Source organism: Phyllobates terribilis, unplaced genomic scaffold, assembly GCF_046119375.1.
Source record: "Phyllobates terribilis strain yellow unplaced genomic scaffold, ASM4611937v1 Scaffold_2__4_contigs__length_985480577, whole genome shotgun sequence".
NCBI lineage: Eukaryota > Metazoa > Chordata > Amphibia > Anura > Dendrobatidae > Phyllobates > Phyllobates terribilis.
This window is the reverse complement of record NW_027362762.1, coordinates 682,005,234-682,022,826: the sequence shown is the minus strand read 5'-3', so window position 1 is coordinate 682,022,826 and position 17,593 is coordinate 682,005,234. Positions and strand designations below refer to the sequence as shown.

The window sequence follows — 17,593 nt, the reverse complement described above, 5'->3', positions numbered from 1 at the left end:
GACTGCATTATAATCTTCTTTAGATATGCCTCCCTCTTTCCATTTAATAAACATTTCTTTCTTTCTTTTTAGCATGTGTTTAAGTTCTGTGTTCATCCATCCTGGTTTCCTTAAATGCTTCCCATTCTTCCTACTTTTTGGGATTGTTAACGATTGTGCTTTGAGAATCTCATTTTTAAAAATTTCCCATCCTTCCTGGACATTTTTGTCCTTAAGGACATCCAGCCATTGGATCCCTCCTATTCTCTTTCTGAGTCTCTTAAAATCTGCCTTTCTAAAATCTAACCTTGAAGTTTGAGTCTTCACATGTCTTCCTCCTCTAGTTATCCAAAATTCTATAATAGCATGATCGCTGCCTCCTAGGGTCCCAGCCACCTTTACCTCCTCAACCATTTCCTCCCTGTTTATAAGAATTAGATCCAAAGTAGCAGATCCCCTTGTTTTCTCCCCTACCTTTTGGAAGATAAAGTTGTCAGCAAGAGAGGATAAGAATTTGCTTGACCTGTTAGTTTTACTTGAGAGAGATTCCCAACAAATGTCTGGATAGTTAAAATCTCCCATGACCACTACGTCATATTTTTTGGAGAACTTGGTCATTTGATACATAAAGAGTTCATCCATATCTTCAGCTTGCCCAGGTGGCCTGTAGTAAATGCCTACAATGGTGTCCTTTCCGTTGTTCTCTCCTTGTATTCTTACCCAAACAGTTTCCACAGAACTCCCAGTCTCTGAAGCTTCAATCTCTGTGCAGATATACGCTTTTCTAACATACAATGCAACACCTCCTCCTCGTTTATCAAGTCTGTTTCTTGCAAATAAGTTGTATCCTTTTAGCCTTTTATTCCAATCATGTGTATCGTCCCACCAAGTTTCAGTGATTCCAATGACATCATATTCCTTTTCCTGCATTAGTAGTTCCAATTCTCCTTGTTTGTTGCCCATGCTTTGTGCATTTGTATAAAAACATTTTAGTTTGTGATTGGTTTCTCTTCCTCCCATATTTTTATTATTTAGATTTTTTTGTCTTTGTTCTTCTTTTCCACTTCCAGTAGCAGAGATCTCAATAGTATTTGTCAGCTGTATGGCTTTTTCTGGCCTTTTGCTTCCCTTCCCACATTGTTCTAGTTTAAAGCTCTTCTGATGAGTGTAGCAAGGCGACTTCCAAATACATGTTTTCCAGTCTTCGTAAGGTGCACCCCATCTCTAGCAAGTAGTCCATCGTATAGGTAATTCATTCCGTGATCCAGAAATCCAAATCCTTGTTGACGGCACCATCGACGTAGCCAGTTGTTCATATATATGAAGTACTGTGACAGTGTTGCTTACTGTACTTGTCATTTACTGCAAAGGATTTATTAAAAAAAATAATAGTGTTTTCATGCACCGTCTCTTTAAAAAAGCCGGCCGGCAATTCAGCATCTGTACCCGACAATTTATAACAGACAGAATTGAGCTTCACACATAGATTAGATAGATAGAAACATGTCAGTCACATATATAATAAGTACAGTGACAGTGTTGGTTACTGTACTTGTCATTTAGTATTAAAATAAAGGATTTATTATTAAAAAAAATTGGCGTGGGGTTCCCCGTAATTTTAGTCTCTAGCGGAGGTTAAGCAGACAGCTGGGGCAGATGTTTGAAGCCTGGGAAGGGGGTAATACCCACGGAGCTTCCCAGGCTACTAATATCAGCCCCCAGCTGAATACCTAGCCTTTACTAGCTATTAAAATGGAGGATCCCCCAAAAAAAATGACGTGGGGTCCCCCCTAATTTAATAGCTAGCAAAGGCTAGGCAGACAGCTGGGGGCTGATATTAATAGCCCAGGAAGGGAACCATGAATATTGGCCCCCTCCCAGGCTAGAAACACCAGCCCTCAGCCGCCCCAGAAATGGCGCATCCATAGGATGCGCCAATTCTGGCACTTAGCCTCGCTCTTCCACGCTGCCCTGGTGCGGTGGCAGGGGGTAATAGGGTTGGGGTTGATGTCAGCTTATAATGCCAGCTGACATCAAGCCCAGGTTAGTAATGGAGAGGCGTCTATAAGACACCCCCATTACTAACCCCATAGTCAAAGTTAAAAAAAAAACACAAACACCCAGAATAAAGTCCTTTAATTGAAATAAAGACACAATTCTTTATTGTTCTAAATTAAACCATACTTACCATCACGCCCATTCCAGCTGAAGCCAACGATCTCCTGCAATAAAAGAAAAATAATAAAGCAACCTCATCCTTACCTTTCCATGGTTCCCAGGACAGCTCCAGCTCTGCTACATCGAGATGACAGGCTGGACCGCAGCAGAACGCTGCCATCCAGCTTGCCATGCCGCACACACTGAGAAGCGCAGGCATGCTTGCGCTCCTCAGTGTCTGACTGTGACGGCTGACTTGTGTGTTTATTTCAATTAAAGGACTTTATTCTGGGTGTTTGTGTTTTTTTAAATACTTTACTAGAAATTCATGGTGGTCATGTCTAATATTGGCGTGACCCCATGAATTTCGGGCTTAGGGCCAGCTGATAATGCCAAGCTGGCCTTAACCCCTTTATTACCCAGTGAGCCACCGCACCAGGGCCCTGGATGAGTTGGGTACAGCGCCAGAAGATGGCGCTTCTATGAACGCGCCATTTTCTGGGGCGGCTGCGGACTGCAATATGCAGCGGGTGGGGTCCAGAAAGCTTGGGCCTCCCTGCGCTGCAGATTCCAGCCCCCAGCTGCCTAGTTGTACCTGGCTGGGCACAAAAATAGGGCGAAGCTCCACGTATTTTTTTTTTAAATTCATGAAATTCATGGAATAATTAAGAAAAAAAGGGCTTCCCTATATTGTTGTGTCCGGCTAGGTACAAATAGGCAGCTGGTGGTTGGGAGCAGCCCGTTCCTGCCTGCTGTACCTGACTGGACACAAATATAGGGCGAAGCCCCACATCAATTTTTTTTTCATTATTTCATGAATTTCCTGAAATAATTTAAAAAAAATTGACGTGGGGCTTCGCCCTATATTTGTGTCCAGTCAGGTACAGCAGGCAGGAACGGGCTGCCCCCAACCACCAGCTGCCTATTTGTACCTGGCCAGACACAACAATATAGGGAAGCCCTTTTTTAAAAAAATTATTTCATGAAATAATTTAAAAAAAATTGACGTGGGGCTTCGCACTATATTTGTGTCCAGCCAGGTACAGCAGGCAGGGACGGGCTGCCCCCAACCACCAGCTGCCTATTTGTACCTGGTTGGACACAACAATATAGGGAAGCCCTTTTTTTCTTAATTATTCCATGAATTTCATGAAATAATTTAAAAAAAAAATGCGTGGGGCTTCGCCCTATTTTTGTGCCCAGCCAGGTACAACTAGGCAGCTGGGGGCTGGAATCTGCAGCGCAGGGAGGCCCAAGCTTTCTGGACCCCACCCGCTGCATATTGCAGTCCGCAGCCGCCCCAGAAAATGGCGCGTTCATAGAAGCGCCATCTTCTGGCGCTGTACCCAACTCATCCAGGGCCCTGGTGCGGTGGCTCACTGGGTAATAAAGGGGTTAAGGCCAGCTTGGCATTATCAGCTGGCCCTAAGCCCGAAATTCATGGGGTCACGCCAATATTAGACATGACCACCATGAATTTCTAGTAAAGTATTTAAAAAAACACAAACACCCAGAATAAAGTCCTTTAATTGAAATAAACACACAATTCTTTATTGTTCTAAATTAAACCATACTTACCGTCACGCCCATTCCAGCTGAAGCCAATGTCTTCTGCAATAAAAGTAAAATAATAAAGCAACCTCATCCTTACCTTTCCATGGTTCCCACGACAGCTTCAGCTCTGCTACATCGAGATGACAGGCTGGACCGCAGCAGAACGCTGCCATCCAGCCTGTCATCCCGCGGACACTCAGAAGCGCAGGCATGCTTGCGCTCCTCAGTGTCTCGCTGTGACGGCATAAAGATGAGACAAGCTCATGTCCAATGAACTCGGCGCACCTCATGCACGTCACTGACAGCGTGGGAGAATTCTCCTGCACTCAGCACTTCAGCGTGAAAATTCTCCCACGCTGTCAGTGACGTACATGAGGTCAGCTGAGTTCATTGAACATGAATGAGCTCACCTCATGCACGTCACTGACAGCGTGGGAAAATTCTCACGCTGAAGCGCTGAGTGCAGGAGAATTTTCCCACGCTGTCAGTGACGTGCATGAGGTGAGCTCATTCATGTCCAATGATCTCAGCTCACCTCATGCACGTCACTGACAGCGTGGGAAAATTCTCCTGCACTCAGCGCTACAGCGTGAGAATTCTCCCACGCTGTCAGTGACGTGCATGAGGTGAGCTCATTCATGTCCAATGAACTCAGCTGACCTCATGCACGTCACTGACAGCGTGGGAGAATTCTCACGCTGAAGTGCTGAGTGCAGGAGAATTCTCCCACGCTGTCAGTGACGTGCATGAGGTGCGCCGAGTTCATTGGACATGAACTCGTCTCATCTTTATGCCGTCACAGCCAGACACTGCAGAGCGCAAGCATGCCTGCGCTTCTCAGTGTCTGCGGGATGACAGGCTGGATGGCAGCGTTCTGCTGCGGTCCAGCCTGTTATCTCGATGTAGCAGAGCTGAAGCTGTCGTGGGAACCATGGAAAGGTAAGGATGAGGTTGCTTTATTATTTTTCTTTTATTGCAGGAGATCGTTGGCTTCAGCTGGAATGGGCGTGACGGTAAGTATGGTTTAATTTAGAACAATAAAGGAATGTGTCTTTATTTCAATTAAAGGACTTTATTCTGGGTGTTTGTGTTTTCTTTTAACTTTGACTATGGGGTTAGTAATGGGGGTGTCTTATAGATGCCTCTCCATTACTAACCTGGGCTTGATGTCAGCTGGCATTATAAGCTGACATCAACCCCAACCCTATTACCCCCTGCCACCGCACCAGGGCAGCGTGGAAGAGCGAGGCTAAGTGCCAGAATTGGCGCATCCTATGGATGCGCCATTTCTGGGGCGGCTGATGGCTGGTGTTTCTAGCCTGGGAGGGGGCCAATATTCATGGTTCCCTTCCTGGGCTATTAATATCAGCCCCCAGCTGTCTGCCTAGCCTTTGCTAGCTATTAAATTAGGGGGGACCCCCACGTCATTTTTTTGGGGGGGGTCCTCCATTTTAATAGCTAGTAAAGGCTAGGTATTCAGCTGGGGGCTGATATTAGTAGCCTGGGAAGCTCCGTGGGTATTACCCCCTTCCCAGGCTTCAAACATCTGCCCCAGCTGTCTGCTTAACCTCCGCTAGAGACTAAAATTACGGGGAACCCCACGCCAATTTTTTTTAATAATAAATCCTTTATTTTAATACTAAATGACAAGTACAGTAACCAACACTGTCACTGTACTTATTATATATGTGACTGACATGTTTCTATCTATCTAATCTATGTGTGAAGCTCAATTCTGTCTGTTATAAATTGTCGGGTACAGATGCTGAATTGCCGGCCGGCTTTTTTAAAGAGACGGTGCATGAAAACACTATTATTTTTTTTAATAAATCCTTTGCAGTAAATGACAAGTACAGTAAGCAACACTGTCACAGTACTTCATATATATGTGACTGACATGTTTCTATCTATCTAATCTATGTGTGAAGCTCTATTCTGTCTGTTATAAATTGTCGGGTACCGCTGCTGAATTGCCGGCCGGCTTTTTTAAAGAGACGGTGCACGAAAACACTATTATATTTTTTAATAAATCCTTTACACTAAATGACAAGTACAGTAAGCAACACTGTCACTGTACTTCGTATATATGTGGCTGACATGTTTCTATCTATCTAATCTATGTGTGATTCTCTATTCCTTCTATTCTAAATTGTCGGGTACAGATGCTGAATTGCCGGCCGGCTTTTTTAAAGAGACGGTGCATGAAAACACTATTATTTTTTTTAATAAATCCTTTACACTAAATGACAAGTACAGTAAGCAACACTGTCACTGTGCTTCTTATATGTGTGACTGACATGTTTCTATCTATCTAATCTATGTGTGATTCTCTATTCTTTCTCTTCTAAATTGTCGGGTACCGGTGTATGCCGCTGCTGAATTGCCGGCTTTTCATGTTTCACTGTGAGCACTGTTCCCATCGATTTGGGCAATCACTGTAATGCCACAACCACCATGGCTGTGGCATTACAGTGAGTGGCAGACAATCCCTGCATGATTGGTGCTCTAAATAGCGCCAGACATGCAGGACACGCTTTTGGTGCACGAACAGTTATCGAACATAACCTCGAACAGCCGAATTTTTTGCAAATCGTTCGGGTTCGTCGAACAACTCGAACACCGCCCAAAACAGCTCGAATTTGAGATTGGCGAACAGTTCTAGTCGAACACCGCTCATCTTTACTCGTTACTCGGTCCGAGCACTCGAGAATTCCAATTTGCTCGACTCGAACAACCAGCACCCGAGCATTTTAGTGCTCACTCATCACTAATACTAATCAATAAAAAAGTAGCCTATTAGTTTAGTGCCAGATCTTTACTAAAATCATTCTTTGTGGAGCTTGACAACCAGCCAGGAAAGGATTAAAGGAAAATGAGGGAAATGCACAGAGCATCAGTCAGCAGTGGAGCCAGAAAAATGATGACTGTGGAGAAAGTGTGGCAACGCTGTGGGCACTAAATGTCTGAAGACGAAGGGTGGTAGAGGAACAAAGAACCCTGAGCTTGGTGAATGGTTGACAGTCACTGCTCCCTCAATCTAGTTCTTCCATCCTTATGTCCCAAGTCTAACTGAGGAAGCTTTAGTGTATTTTTTACTGTGAATGTCAGCACATGGTTGTCAAGATCAGTGTCTCTAGTGATGAGCGAGTATGTTCTGTTAACCCTTTCGCCGAGTATGCTCGGGCCGAGCTCCGAGTATTTATAGCTGCTCGGTGTTATGGTTGAATCGCTCCCGTGTGCATGATTTGCGACTGTTTGACAGTTTTAATACATGTGAGGAATGTCTATTTCTTACATATTCCTCACATGTAATAAAACTGTCAAACAGTCGCAAATCATGTTCACTGGAGTGATTCAACCATATCACCGAGCAGCTGTAAATACTCGGTGCTCGCCCGAGCATCCTCGGCGAAAGGGTTAACAGAACATACTCGCTCATCACTAGTGTCTACTCAATCACGTCAAGGGTATACTATGATATTCAATACAATATCTTAAAGTGGTTTTCAGCACTGAGAAGAAAAGTCTGCACACACTGCCACAATTCCCCATGCGAGTGGTCAGTCACGTGACCACACATATAAGATTTACATCGTTGCCATCATGTGCCAGTTAGTCTCTCCTAGAGCACTGAAAGAAGCCAGATGAGACTAGGTGGCATGTGACTGCAGCTATGCAAATCACATACATGTGGCCACGTGACCGATCACTCGCACAGGGAATACAGGGGAATCGTGACAATATGCTCATCGCTGACTTTTTTTCTCAACCCTGAAAACACTCTCCTTTAAGTGGCAGAGAATTTTTTTTACATTTTGCGCTCTCTTTTTTCCTTTACCTTCTTCCAAGAGCCATAACATTTTTTTATTTTATGCCACATAACTGTTTAGGGGCTTATTTTTTGTGGGACAAGCTGTAGTTTTCCTCACACAACTCATTTTGCTATACCATATACAAAAAATAGGAAACAAATTCCAAATAGGATGAAATGCAAAAAAAAAATGCAATTCCACTGTTGTTTTTTTGCGTTTTGTTTTTATGACGTTCATTGTGCCGTGAAAATGACTTGGAAACCTGATTGTCCAGGTCATTACGATTATTGCAAGACCAAATTTGCAAAAAAAAAATTCTATTTAAGTGATGAAAAAAAATCTGAATTTTTTAAAGAAAATTGTTCTGTTTTACCTTTTTGCAAGACCCGTAACATGTTTATTTTTCAGTTGATGGAGCTGTGTGGGTCTTATCTTTTTTAATGATACCAATTTTGGATTACATACGACATTTTGATCACTTTCTATTTCATTTTTTTCAGAAAGTGAGTTTATTAAAAAAAAAAAAAAAAAAAACAACGCAATTCTAACTTTTTTTTTCTCTCTTTATGGTGTTTACAATAGTGGTTATTTCATTCTATATTTTGATAAATCGGACTTGGAAAATATGTTTGTTTTTTATATTTTTTCCTTTCTTCATTTTTAACAGAGGAAACAAGGGGAGGTGTGATTTAAATTTTTATATTTTTTATGTTATTTTAATATTTGTAAAACTTTTTTATTATAATTGAATACTTATTATACTTGAATCTGCAATTGTTTGATAGCTTATAATATCTACTGCAATATCACAGTATATAGTTAAAATTATGGTCTCCTATGGAGTTCAGCCTATAGCCTCAGGCCCCTGGCTGCCATTGTAACCCATTGGTCCTCTGCAATCATGATGGGAGACGATCAATTTAAATGTCGCTGTCAGAGCTCCGGCTGTGGCTGTTAAAGACAGATGCCAGCTATGTTCTAGAGATATACAGATATATAGAAATCTGTTATACAGATGCCACCTCCTGAGTCCCCTCCATACATGCAGGCTAATTTCCAGGATGTTAATTGACATCCTAACGGTTAATTTTAATCTAAATGCTGGAAATAAAATGCATATTATTAATATTAGAAAATAAATACATTTATGATATTGAAGAACAGACTCTGCCAACCTTGGTTGCTGTTTGTAGTGGAGATGTATACTTTATTACTAGTCTGCCATCTGCTGGACGTTCTTGGGTACAGCTCTGCGAAGAATGCATACCATATAACTATTTTCTGGATAATTTCATATTTGTACATGTCATTATTACCAACCTTGCTTGTTGGGAATAGATTGGGTAAGAGCTGAGTCTCTGGTTGTGGGTAACAATGAGCTGATATATTCCTCTCTCTTACCAGTGACTTGGTTTTTGCTTGTAGTGCTAGTAAGATCTGAGTAGTAAATGTCAAACATAAAAAAGCACAGATGACATATAATGTCACAATTGTTTGCTGTATATGATACTGGTACCAAAAACTGTCTGACCTTGGATACTATGTGTAGCAGATGCAGGAACAGCAGGTAACTGGACAGTGGATCCTCCATCAGTTGGATTTCCTTGAGCAGTTATATAATGCTGCCATGTTGTGTCATCTGCACAAAATTCTATATATCAGTACATAAACCATAACACAGTCCTGGTAATTCAGATCTGTGCAATTATAACAAACCTCCAGTTTGAGATTTAGATGTTTCAGTATTCAGGACAGTGTGATTGGGGATTAATGTGGGTGGAAGGTTCTTCGTGCTGCTAAGACTGAGGGTGACATTTATATGACTATCTGCACAGAGAAATGAATAACAATATACTCTTGTTTAGAAGATGTAATGGTACTATCAGAATATATACAATATTATTATTATTATTGTTACATTTCCAGTAATATTTATCAGAACATCATTAGATTACATACTGTTTGTATAGTCTGATGTCTATTCACAGACTACAGGTTGGTAGATTTGCAGGGCATCAGATAATTTTATTACCTATAGCTTTGCCCTTGTATTGCTAGAATACTTCTGTATCACAGAGAGCCTTTCCTATAAATGCACCATATTTTAAATATTGCCAGCAGCTGCGAAGCACCAATAGGAACAGAACACACAACTACTAATAGTCTACTGAGCTGAGAGGGGCAGTGCAATATCGCCCCAACCCCTTCCCGGTACTATCCACATGGAAACTGTCATAAATATTTGTTTTTTGTGAACCCACTGACAGAGATTTTATATAGACAAAAAGTGCAAATGCTGCAAAGAAATGTACAGTAAAGGTCAAAAGTTTAGACACACTTGTTCACCCGGTGGTTTTCCTTGTTCTTATTGGAATTTGAACATTGTAGATTCAGGCTGAAGGCAGCACAAACACGAATGAACACAAATGGAAACAAGCTGTTAAGCAACAAACTAGAATGCATGTTAAACCTTAGATTCCTCTCTTTTACTCTGATGACAACTTTTAACTGATCGATCTCCCTCTTACCAAACCTTCACCTCTCCAATCCATCCTGAATATGACAGTCAGGGTTGTATTTCTATCCAGCTGCTTCACCGACGCCTCCACCTTGTACCAGTCATTGCACTGGTTACCCATCTACTACAGAGTACAATATAAACTCTCTTGTCCACAAAGATCTCCACAGTTATGCACTGCCCTCCATCTCCTCCCTCATCTCTGTCTATATCCTGCTCCGTGTTCTCCATTCGGCAACTGAGCTAAGACTAACATACTCCATAATCCGAACCTCCCACCTCCGTCTCCAAAACTTCTCTCTTCCTGCATCAGTTTTCTGGAATGCACTACCCCAAATGATCCGACTAATACCTAGCTCCCACATATTTAAGTATGCCTTAGAAACACATTACTTTAGATAGAACTATCACCTCACTTCACTAATATCAATATTTCATGTTCTCTGTAAATTTTCCTCAGAAACTGGTCCCTCCCACTCATCTGTCTCCACATCCTCCATGCACCCAATAGTACTTGGTAACTTTACTTAGACATACACTGGCTGATGACCGGCTTATGCAGCTTATATGAAACCTCTATTTAGTACAATGATGGCTGGACCATACATGGCAAGCACTTTTTATCTATAGTGTCCCCCCTATTTCCTTATAGAATGTAAGCATGCAAGCAGGGACCCCCATTCCTCCTATAACTCCTATCAAACTATGTGTTACCTTGGAATAATCTTTTTTGTCTATCCCTTTTCAATTATAAAGTGCTGCAGGATATGTTGATCCTATAAAAAATTATTATTATTATTCTCTCAAGCAGCTTCATCAGGCAGTCACCTGGAATGGCTTGCAATGAATATGTATGTTTCGTCAAGACTTCACTTGTGTACTCTTCTGCCTTCAGAGAGTATTTGTGGCCATCGGGTATTTTCTGCAGAGGCAGTATTGGTGCACAGTACCATTCAGTGTTGAGCCCTATACCACAACTGTTCTACATCAGAATATAACAATAACCACTCAATTAAAGCTAAAATAAGTGACAGTCCATCGTTACTTTAAGAAATTAAGAAAAGTCAATTTGGAAAATTACCAGAGCCTTGAAGGTATCCTCATGTGCAGTCATGAAACCCATAAATAACTATGATGAAATTGGCTCTCATAAGGACATCTTAAGCAGGGTAGTGGGTATAATAAAATTTAACCTTTAATGAATATAGTTAAAAGAACCAATGGGGCTCAAAAAGGGCACAACAAAAGTACACACAAAAAACAATAAATGGCACACAAGATTAGTTGTCACCTACACAATCAGGGGGTAGAGTTCCTACCAGTGTAGCCTAATTAATGTGATGGTAACACAATAAAAACATATGTTTTTGTCTGTACTTTTGTTGCGTCCATTTTGAGCCCCATTGGTTCTTTTAACTATATTCATTACAGGTTAAATTTTATTATACCCACTACCCTGCTTTGTATTTACCTATGGTCGGTAGTCCTGCTTCCACCTTCTCATGAGGACATCCCCAGAAAAAAAAGAGCAAGAATTACATCTACTGCGCAGTGTCAGTTCATCAAGGTTACCAACCTCAAAAATTTCAAATTCAGTGCTCCTCTGATAAAAAAAAAAAACCTCATAAATGAAGCACAAACATCAATTAGCAGACATACTACATGAACAAATGTGTCAAAACTTTTGACCTGTACTATATTCAATCTTCCCTGCGCTGTCAGCATACAGTATATGTCACTCATTCAGACTGTTCTTACTTTAGCCTAGAGGTAGAGTGACTGTAAGGATGATTCCTTTCTTCGTGTGGACTGCCAGTAGCAGAGCTGTGTCTGGGTCCATATACAGTACATTTTGGCTATAGCAGAGCTGTGTCTGTTTATATTATGGCTATAGGAGAGCTGTGTGTGTGTGTGTGTTTGTGTGTTTACTATGACTATAGCAGAGCTGTGTGAGTAATATGCCTGTAGCAGAGTTGTGTGTATGTATACACTATGGCTGTAGCAGAGCTTTTTGTGTATACACTATGACTGTAGCAGAATTGTGTGTGTGTATATACTATGGCTGTATCAGAGCTATGTGTGTGCACAATGGCAATAGCAGAGCTTTGTGTATACTATGACTGTAGCAATGTTGTGGGTGTACTATGGCTATAGCAGAAGTGGGTGTTTGCATATAATGGATGTAGCAGAGCTGTGTGTATAAACATTATGGCAATAGCAGAGCTATGAGGACTGTGGAGAAAGTGTGACAATGCTGTGGGCACTAAATGTCTGAAGACAAAGGGTGGTAAAGGCAGAAAGAACCCTGAGCTCGGTGAATGGCTGACCAGTCACTGGTCCCTCATAATCTACTTCTTTAATTTTTATATCCCAAGTCTAGCTGAGGAAGATTTTGTGTATTTTTTACCGTGAAAGGGGATGCTGGAGCCCCCAGGCCAGGCCAGTGGGCGGAAGCCCACATGATGTGGGTTTGGTGGAGGTGGGGGCATAGGTGAGGGGTTATAAGGCGAAGGGGAGGCGGGGTCATTTCTTTCCCCCCGCTACCAGGACAAGAGAAGACCTGACCCGTGACCTCCAGGACAATATAAGACTGGACCTGTGACTCCCATGGCGACCGCAGAAGACCTCCTTGAAACCCTAATGCAATGGGTTTACAAGTTGGGTAGGGGGGCCCTCATGGCAAAGACCGACATCGAAGCTGCCTTCAGACTACTACCAGTTGACTCCGAGAGTATCCGGCTGCTTTTGGGAGGGGAAATATTTTATTGATCGGTATTTGCCCATGGGGTGTTCCCTTTCCTGCTCGGTTTTGAGGTTTTCAGCAGTTTTTTAGAGTGGGTGGTTTGAGTCGTGTCTGGCGGGGCACCTATCATCCACTACCTAGATGATTTTTTGATTTTCGGTCACAAACATTCAAAGTTATGCGAGTCCACATTATGTTCAATGGAATGGGTGGTAAAACACTTCGGGGTCCTTTGGCCCAGGATAAAACGGAGAGTCCGACATTGTACTTACGTTTTTTGGGCATAGAAATCGCCTTGGGTAATTGGGAATTTCGTTTACCACAAGAAAAAATTTCTGCATTAAAATCGGAAGTAGCCAGGTCAAGGTGGGTACAGAAACTAACGCTTAGAGAAATACAATTGCTGCAAGGCAAACTTAACTTTGAATGCAGAATCATGCCCATGGGATGTGTTTTTTCTAGAAGATTGACTAGCGTGACAGCCAGGATCATGGCTCCTCATCACTATATTTGACTGATGAAGGAGCATAAGAAATACGTAGCGGTATGGGAAAAAATTTTGGAATTGTACAATGGTCTCTCGTTGATAATGAATGAGGCAGTAGACAATCATCAGTTAGAGTTATTCACGGACGGAGCAGGAAGTACGGGTTTTGGAGCGTATTTTCAGGGGCAACGGAGTGGCCAGATGAGTGGCAAACGACTGGCATAGTAAAGAACTTGACATTCCTGGAGATTTTTCCGATCCTGGTGGTGGTCAATTTGTGGGGAGAACATTTTAGGGATAAATGGATACGCTTTAACTGCGACAACATGGCCGTAGTCCAAGCAATAAATAGCATAACAGTCTCTTCCCCGCCAGTGATTCAGGTACTATGTTGTCTGGTCTACTGTCTCCTGCCCCGTTCCTGTAGAATGTAAGCCCGCAAAGCAAGGGTCCTCTTCCCTCTGTATCAGTCTATCATTGTTAGTTTTGTTTAATGTAAGTGATGTCTGTATCTGGTATGTAATCCCTTCTCATGTACAGCACCATGGAATCAATGGCGCTATATAAATAAATAATAATAAAAAAATGTAAAAAATTGAATGCATATGTGAATTACAGATCATTCAGTGCGCATATGAAGTGTGGTCTGCCTGCAATTAAATGAATACTAATCAATAAAAAAAGTAGCGTATTAGTTTAGTGCCAGATCTTTACTAAAATCATTCTTTGTGGAGCCTGATAACCAGCCAGGAAAGGATTAAAGGAAAATGAGGGAAGTGCACAGAGCATCAGAGAGTGGTGGAACCAGAAAAATGATGACTGTGGAGAAAGTGTGGCAACGCTGTGGGCACTAAATGTCTGAAGACGAAGGGTGGTAGAGGAACAAAGAACCCTGAGCTTGGTGAATGGTTGACAGTCACTACTCCCTCAATCTAGTTCTTCCATCCTTATGTCCCAAGTCTAACTGAGGAAGCTTTAGTGTATTTTTTACCGTCAATGTCAGCACATGGTTGTCAAGATCAGTGTCTGCTCAATCACATCAAGGGTTTACTATATTATTCAATACAATATCTTAAAGGGGTTTTCGGCACTGAGAAGAAAAGTCTGCACACACTGTCACAATTCCCCATGCGAGTGGTGGTCAGTCACGTGACCACACATATAAGATTTACATCGTTGCGGTCATGTGCCAGTTAGTCTCTCCTACAGCACTGAAAGAAGCCAGATGAGACTAGGTGGCATGTGACTGCAGCTATGCAAATCACATACATGTGGCCACGTGACCGATCACTCGCACAGGGAATACAGGGGAATCGTGACAATATGCTCATCGCTGACTTTTTTTCTCAACCCTAAAAACACTCTCCTTTAAGTGCCAGAAAGTTTTTTACATTTTGCGCTCTCTTTTTTCCTTTACCTTCTTCCAAGAGCCATAACATTTTTTTTTATTTTATGCCACATACCTGCTTAGGGGCTTATTTTTTGTGGGACAAGCTGTAGTTTTCCTTACACAACTCATTTTGCTATACCATATACAAAAAATAGGAAACAAATTCCAAATGGGATGAAATTTAAAAAAAAAAATGCAATTCCACTGTTGGTTTTTTGGGTTTTGTTTTTACGGCGTTCATTGTGCCGTGAAAATGACTTGGAAACCTGATTGTCCAGGTCATTACGATTATTGCAAAAGTAAATTTGCAAAGAAAAAATTCTATTTAAGCGATGAAAAAAATTCTGAATTTTGTAAATAAATTTTGTTTTGTTTTACCTTTTTGCAAGACCCGTAACATGTTTATTTTTCAGTTGATGGAGCTGTGTGGGTCTTATTTTTTGTGTGGTGAGCTGACATTTTTATGGATATTAATTTTGGATTACATCCAACATTTTGATCACTTTTTATTGCATTTTTTTCGGATAGTGAGATTATTAAAAAAAGAAAAACGCAATTCTGACTTTTTTTTGTTTTTTTTCTCCCTTTATGGTGTTTACCATAGTGGTTATTTCATTCTAAATTTTGATAAATCGAACATGGAAAATATGTTTGTTTTTTTATATATTTTCCTTTCTTAATTTTTTAACAGAGGAAACAAGGGGAGGGTTGAATTAAATTTGTATATTTTGTTATTTTATTTTAATATTTGTAAAAAAAAATGTATGATAATTTTTTACATTAATTTTTTAGTTCCCCTAGGGTACTTAAATCTGCAGTTGTTTGATGGCTTATAATATCTACTGCAATATCACAGTGTATAGTTAAAATTATGGTCTCCTAGGGAGTTCAGCCATTGTTACCCATTGGTCCCCTGCAATAGTGATGGGAGACGATCAATTTAAATGTCGCTGTCAGAGCTCCAGCTGTGGCTGTTTAAGACAGATGCCAGCTATGTTCTAGAGATATACAGATATATAGAAATCTGTTATACAGATGCCACCTCCTGAGTCCCCTCCATACATGCAGACTACTTTCCAGGATGTTAATTGACATCCTAATGGTTAATTTTAATCTAAATACTGGTAGTCGGGTCAAATAATATAAAATTATAGAAGCCTTCAGGATTATTTCTCTATTATTTCTACCTATTTTTATTTTTTTTTAATTGCTGAAATTAGTACAGAATGCTGGAAATCTGCACCTCATTCTTTCCATTTTATTGATTCACTTACCGTTAGTGTTGAGCGAACATGCTCGACACTGCTCGGTACTCGCCCGAGCATCACGCTACTCGGGATGTTCGGCGAGCGCCGAGCATTTCCGGGTTACTCGGGCGGGAGCTCGGGTCTCCGCCCTGCATGTTTGGCGCTCTTTACAGAGCCAATGAACATGCAGGGATTGCCAGCCAGTCACTGTAATGCCGCAGCCATGTTGTTTGTGGGCATTACAGTGATTGGCTGGCCGCACAGCGTCACCTCGAGTATTTAAAACCGGGCGCCGCCATCTTGGACACAGTCGCTCTGGATCAGACAGTGTAGGGACAGCGCTGCTGATTTAGGGAGAGATATATCCTGCAAAATAGTTAGTGTAGGGTCTGTAAAGGCTGCCAGATCAAACAAACAGTCCTTCTCAGGACTAATATCCATCCCAGGTATATCAGGCAGGCAGGCAGGCAGGCTGTATAGGAGACACAGTGGTTATACCAGCAAACGCTGCATTACAGTCCTGTGTGCTGCTCCTGTTGCTGAAATTGCTGGACTTAGCTCCAGGTCCCGGGGGCCAGGAAAAATCCTTTTTTTTTATCAAAATCCTTTTTTTTTTTTTCTCCTTCACAATGTACAAATACCCATCTTATTAACCTTTTGGTGTCCCCCCCCCCAAAAAAAAAAAGTGTGCCTCTGATTTTTCAGACACAAATATATCTGTTGAAAGTAGTCTGGTGTAGGCCAGAGAAACAGAAGTGTGGTTTTGCAGTTCTATGGGCCATTTGTATCTAAAAAAAACAGTTTGAGTGTGTCGCTCACTGTTCAGCCGCAAATATATATATATTTTAAAAAGCCTGGTATACACCAGTAAATTATTACTGTGGTTTTGATGTTCCACGGTAAAACATCTCTATTATCCTGTTTTTGGCATTTTTTGCTGTATAAAAATAATAATAGTGTCTCCCTGATTTTTCAGACACAAATATATCTGTTGAAAATAGTCTGGTGTAGGCCAGAGAGACAGAAGTGTGCTTTTGCTGTTCCACAGTAAAAAATCTCTATTATCCTGCTTTTTGCATTTTTTGCTGTAAAAAAAAAAAAATAGTGTCTCCCTGATTTTTCAGACACAAATATATCTGTTGAAAATAGTCTGGTGTAGGCCCGAGAAATACAAGTGTGGTTTTGCAGTTCCACGGTACAAACCTCTGTATTATCCACTTTTGGGCCATTTGTATCTAAAAAAAACAGTTTGAGTGTGTCGCTCACTGTTCAGCCGCAAATATATATATATTTTAAAAAGCCTGGTATACACCAGTAAATTATTACTGTGGTTTTGCTGTTCCACGGTAAAACATCTCTATTATCCTGTTTTTGGCATTTTTTGCTGTATAAAAATAATAAGTGTCTCCCTGATTTTTCAGACACAAATATATCTGTTGAAAATAGTCTGGTGTAGGCCAGAGAGACAGAAGTGTGCTTTTGCTGTTCCACGGTAAAAAATCTCTATTATCCTGCTTTTTGCATTTTTTGCTGTAAAAAAAAAAAATAATAGTGTCTCCCTGATTTTTCAGACACAAATATATCTGTTGAAAATAGTCTGATGTAGGCCAGAGAGACAGAAGTGTGCTTTTGCTGTTCCACGGTAAAAAATCTCTATTATTCTGCTTTTTGCATTTTTTGCTGTAAAAAAAAAAAATAATAGTGTC

At 41.1% G+C, this 17,593-nt stretch overlaps 1 protein-coding gene across 1 annotated transcript in view; it reads right to left on the bottom strand.

Annotated features, from left to right (window-relative positions):
• Positions 1-17,593, bottom strand: part of LOC141247126 (uncharacterized) — a 132,553-nt gene that overhangs the window by 9,363 nt on the left and 105,597 nt on the right. Inside the window, exons 9-10 of the mRNA XM_073669190.1 lie at positions 9,219-9,329; positions 8,823-8,939 (exon numbers count right to left, since the gene is read on the bottom strand). Of these exons, the coding sequence (XP_073525291.1) occupies positions 8,823-8,939; positions 9,219-9,329 (228 nt within the window). The remainder of the gene's footprint in view (positions 1-8,822; positions 8,940-9,218; positions 9,330-17,593) is intronic.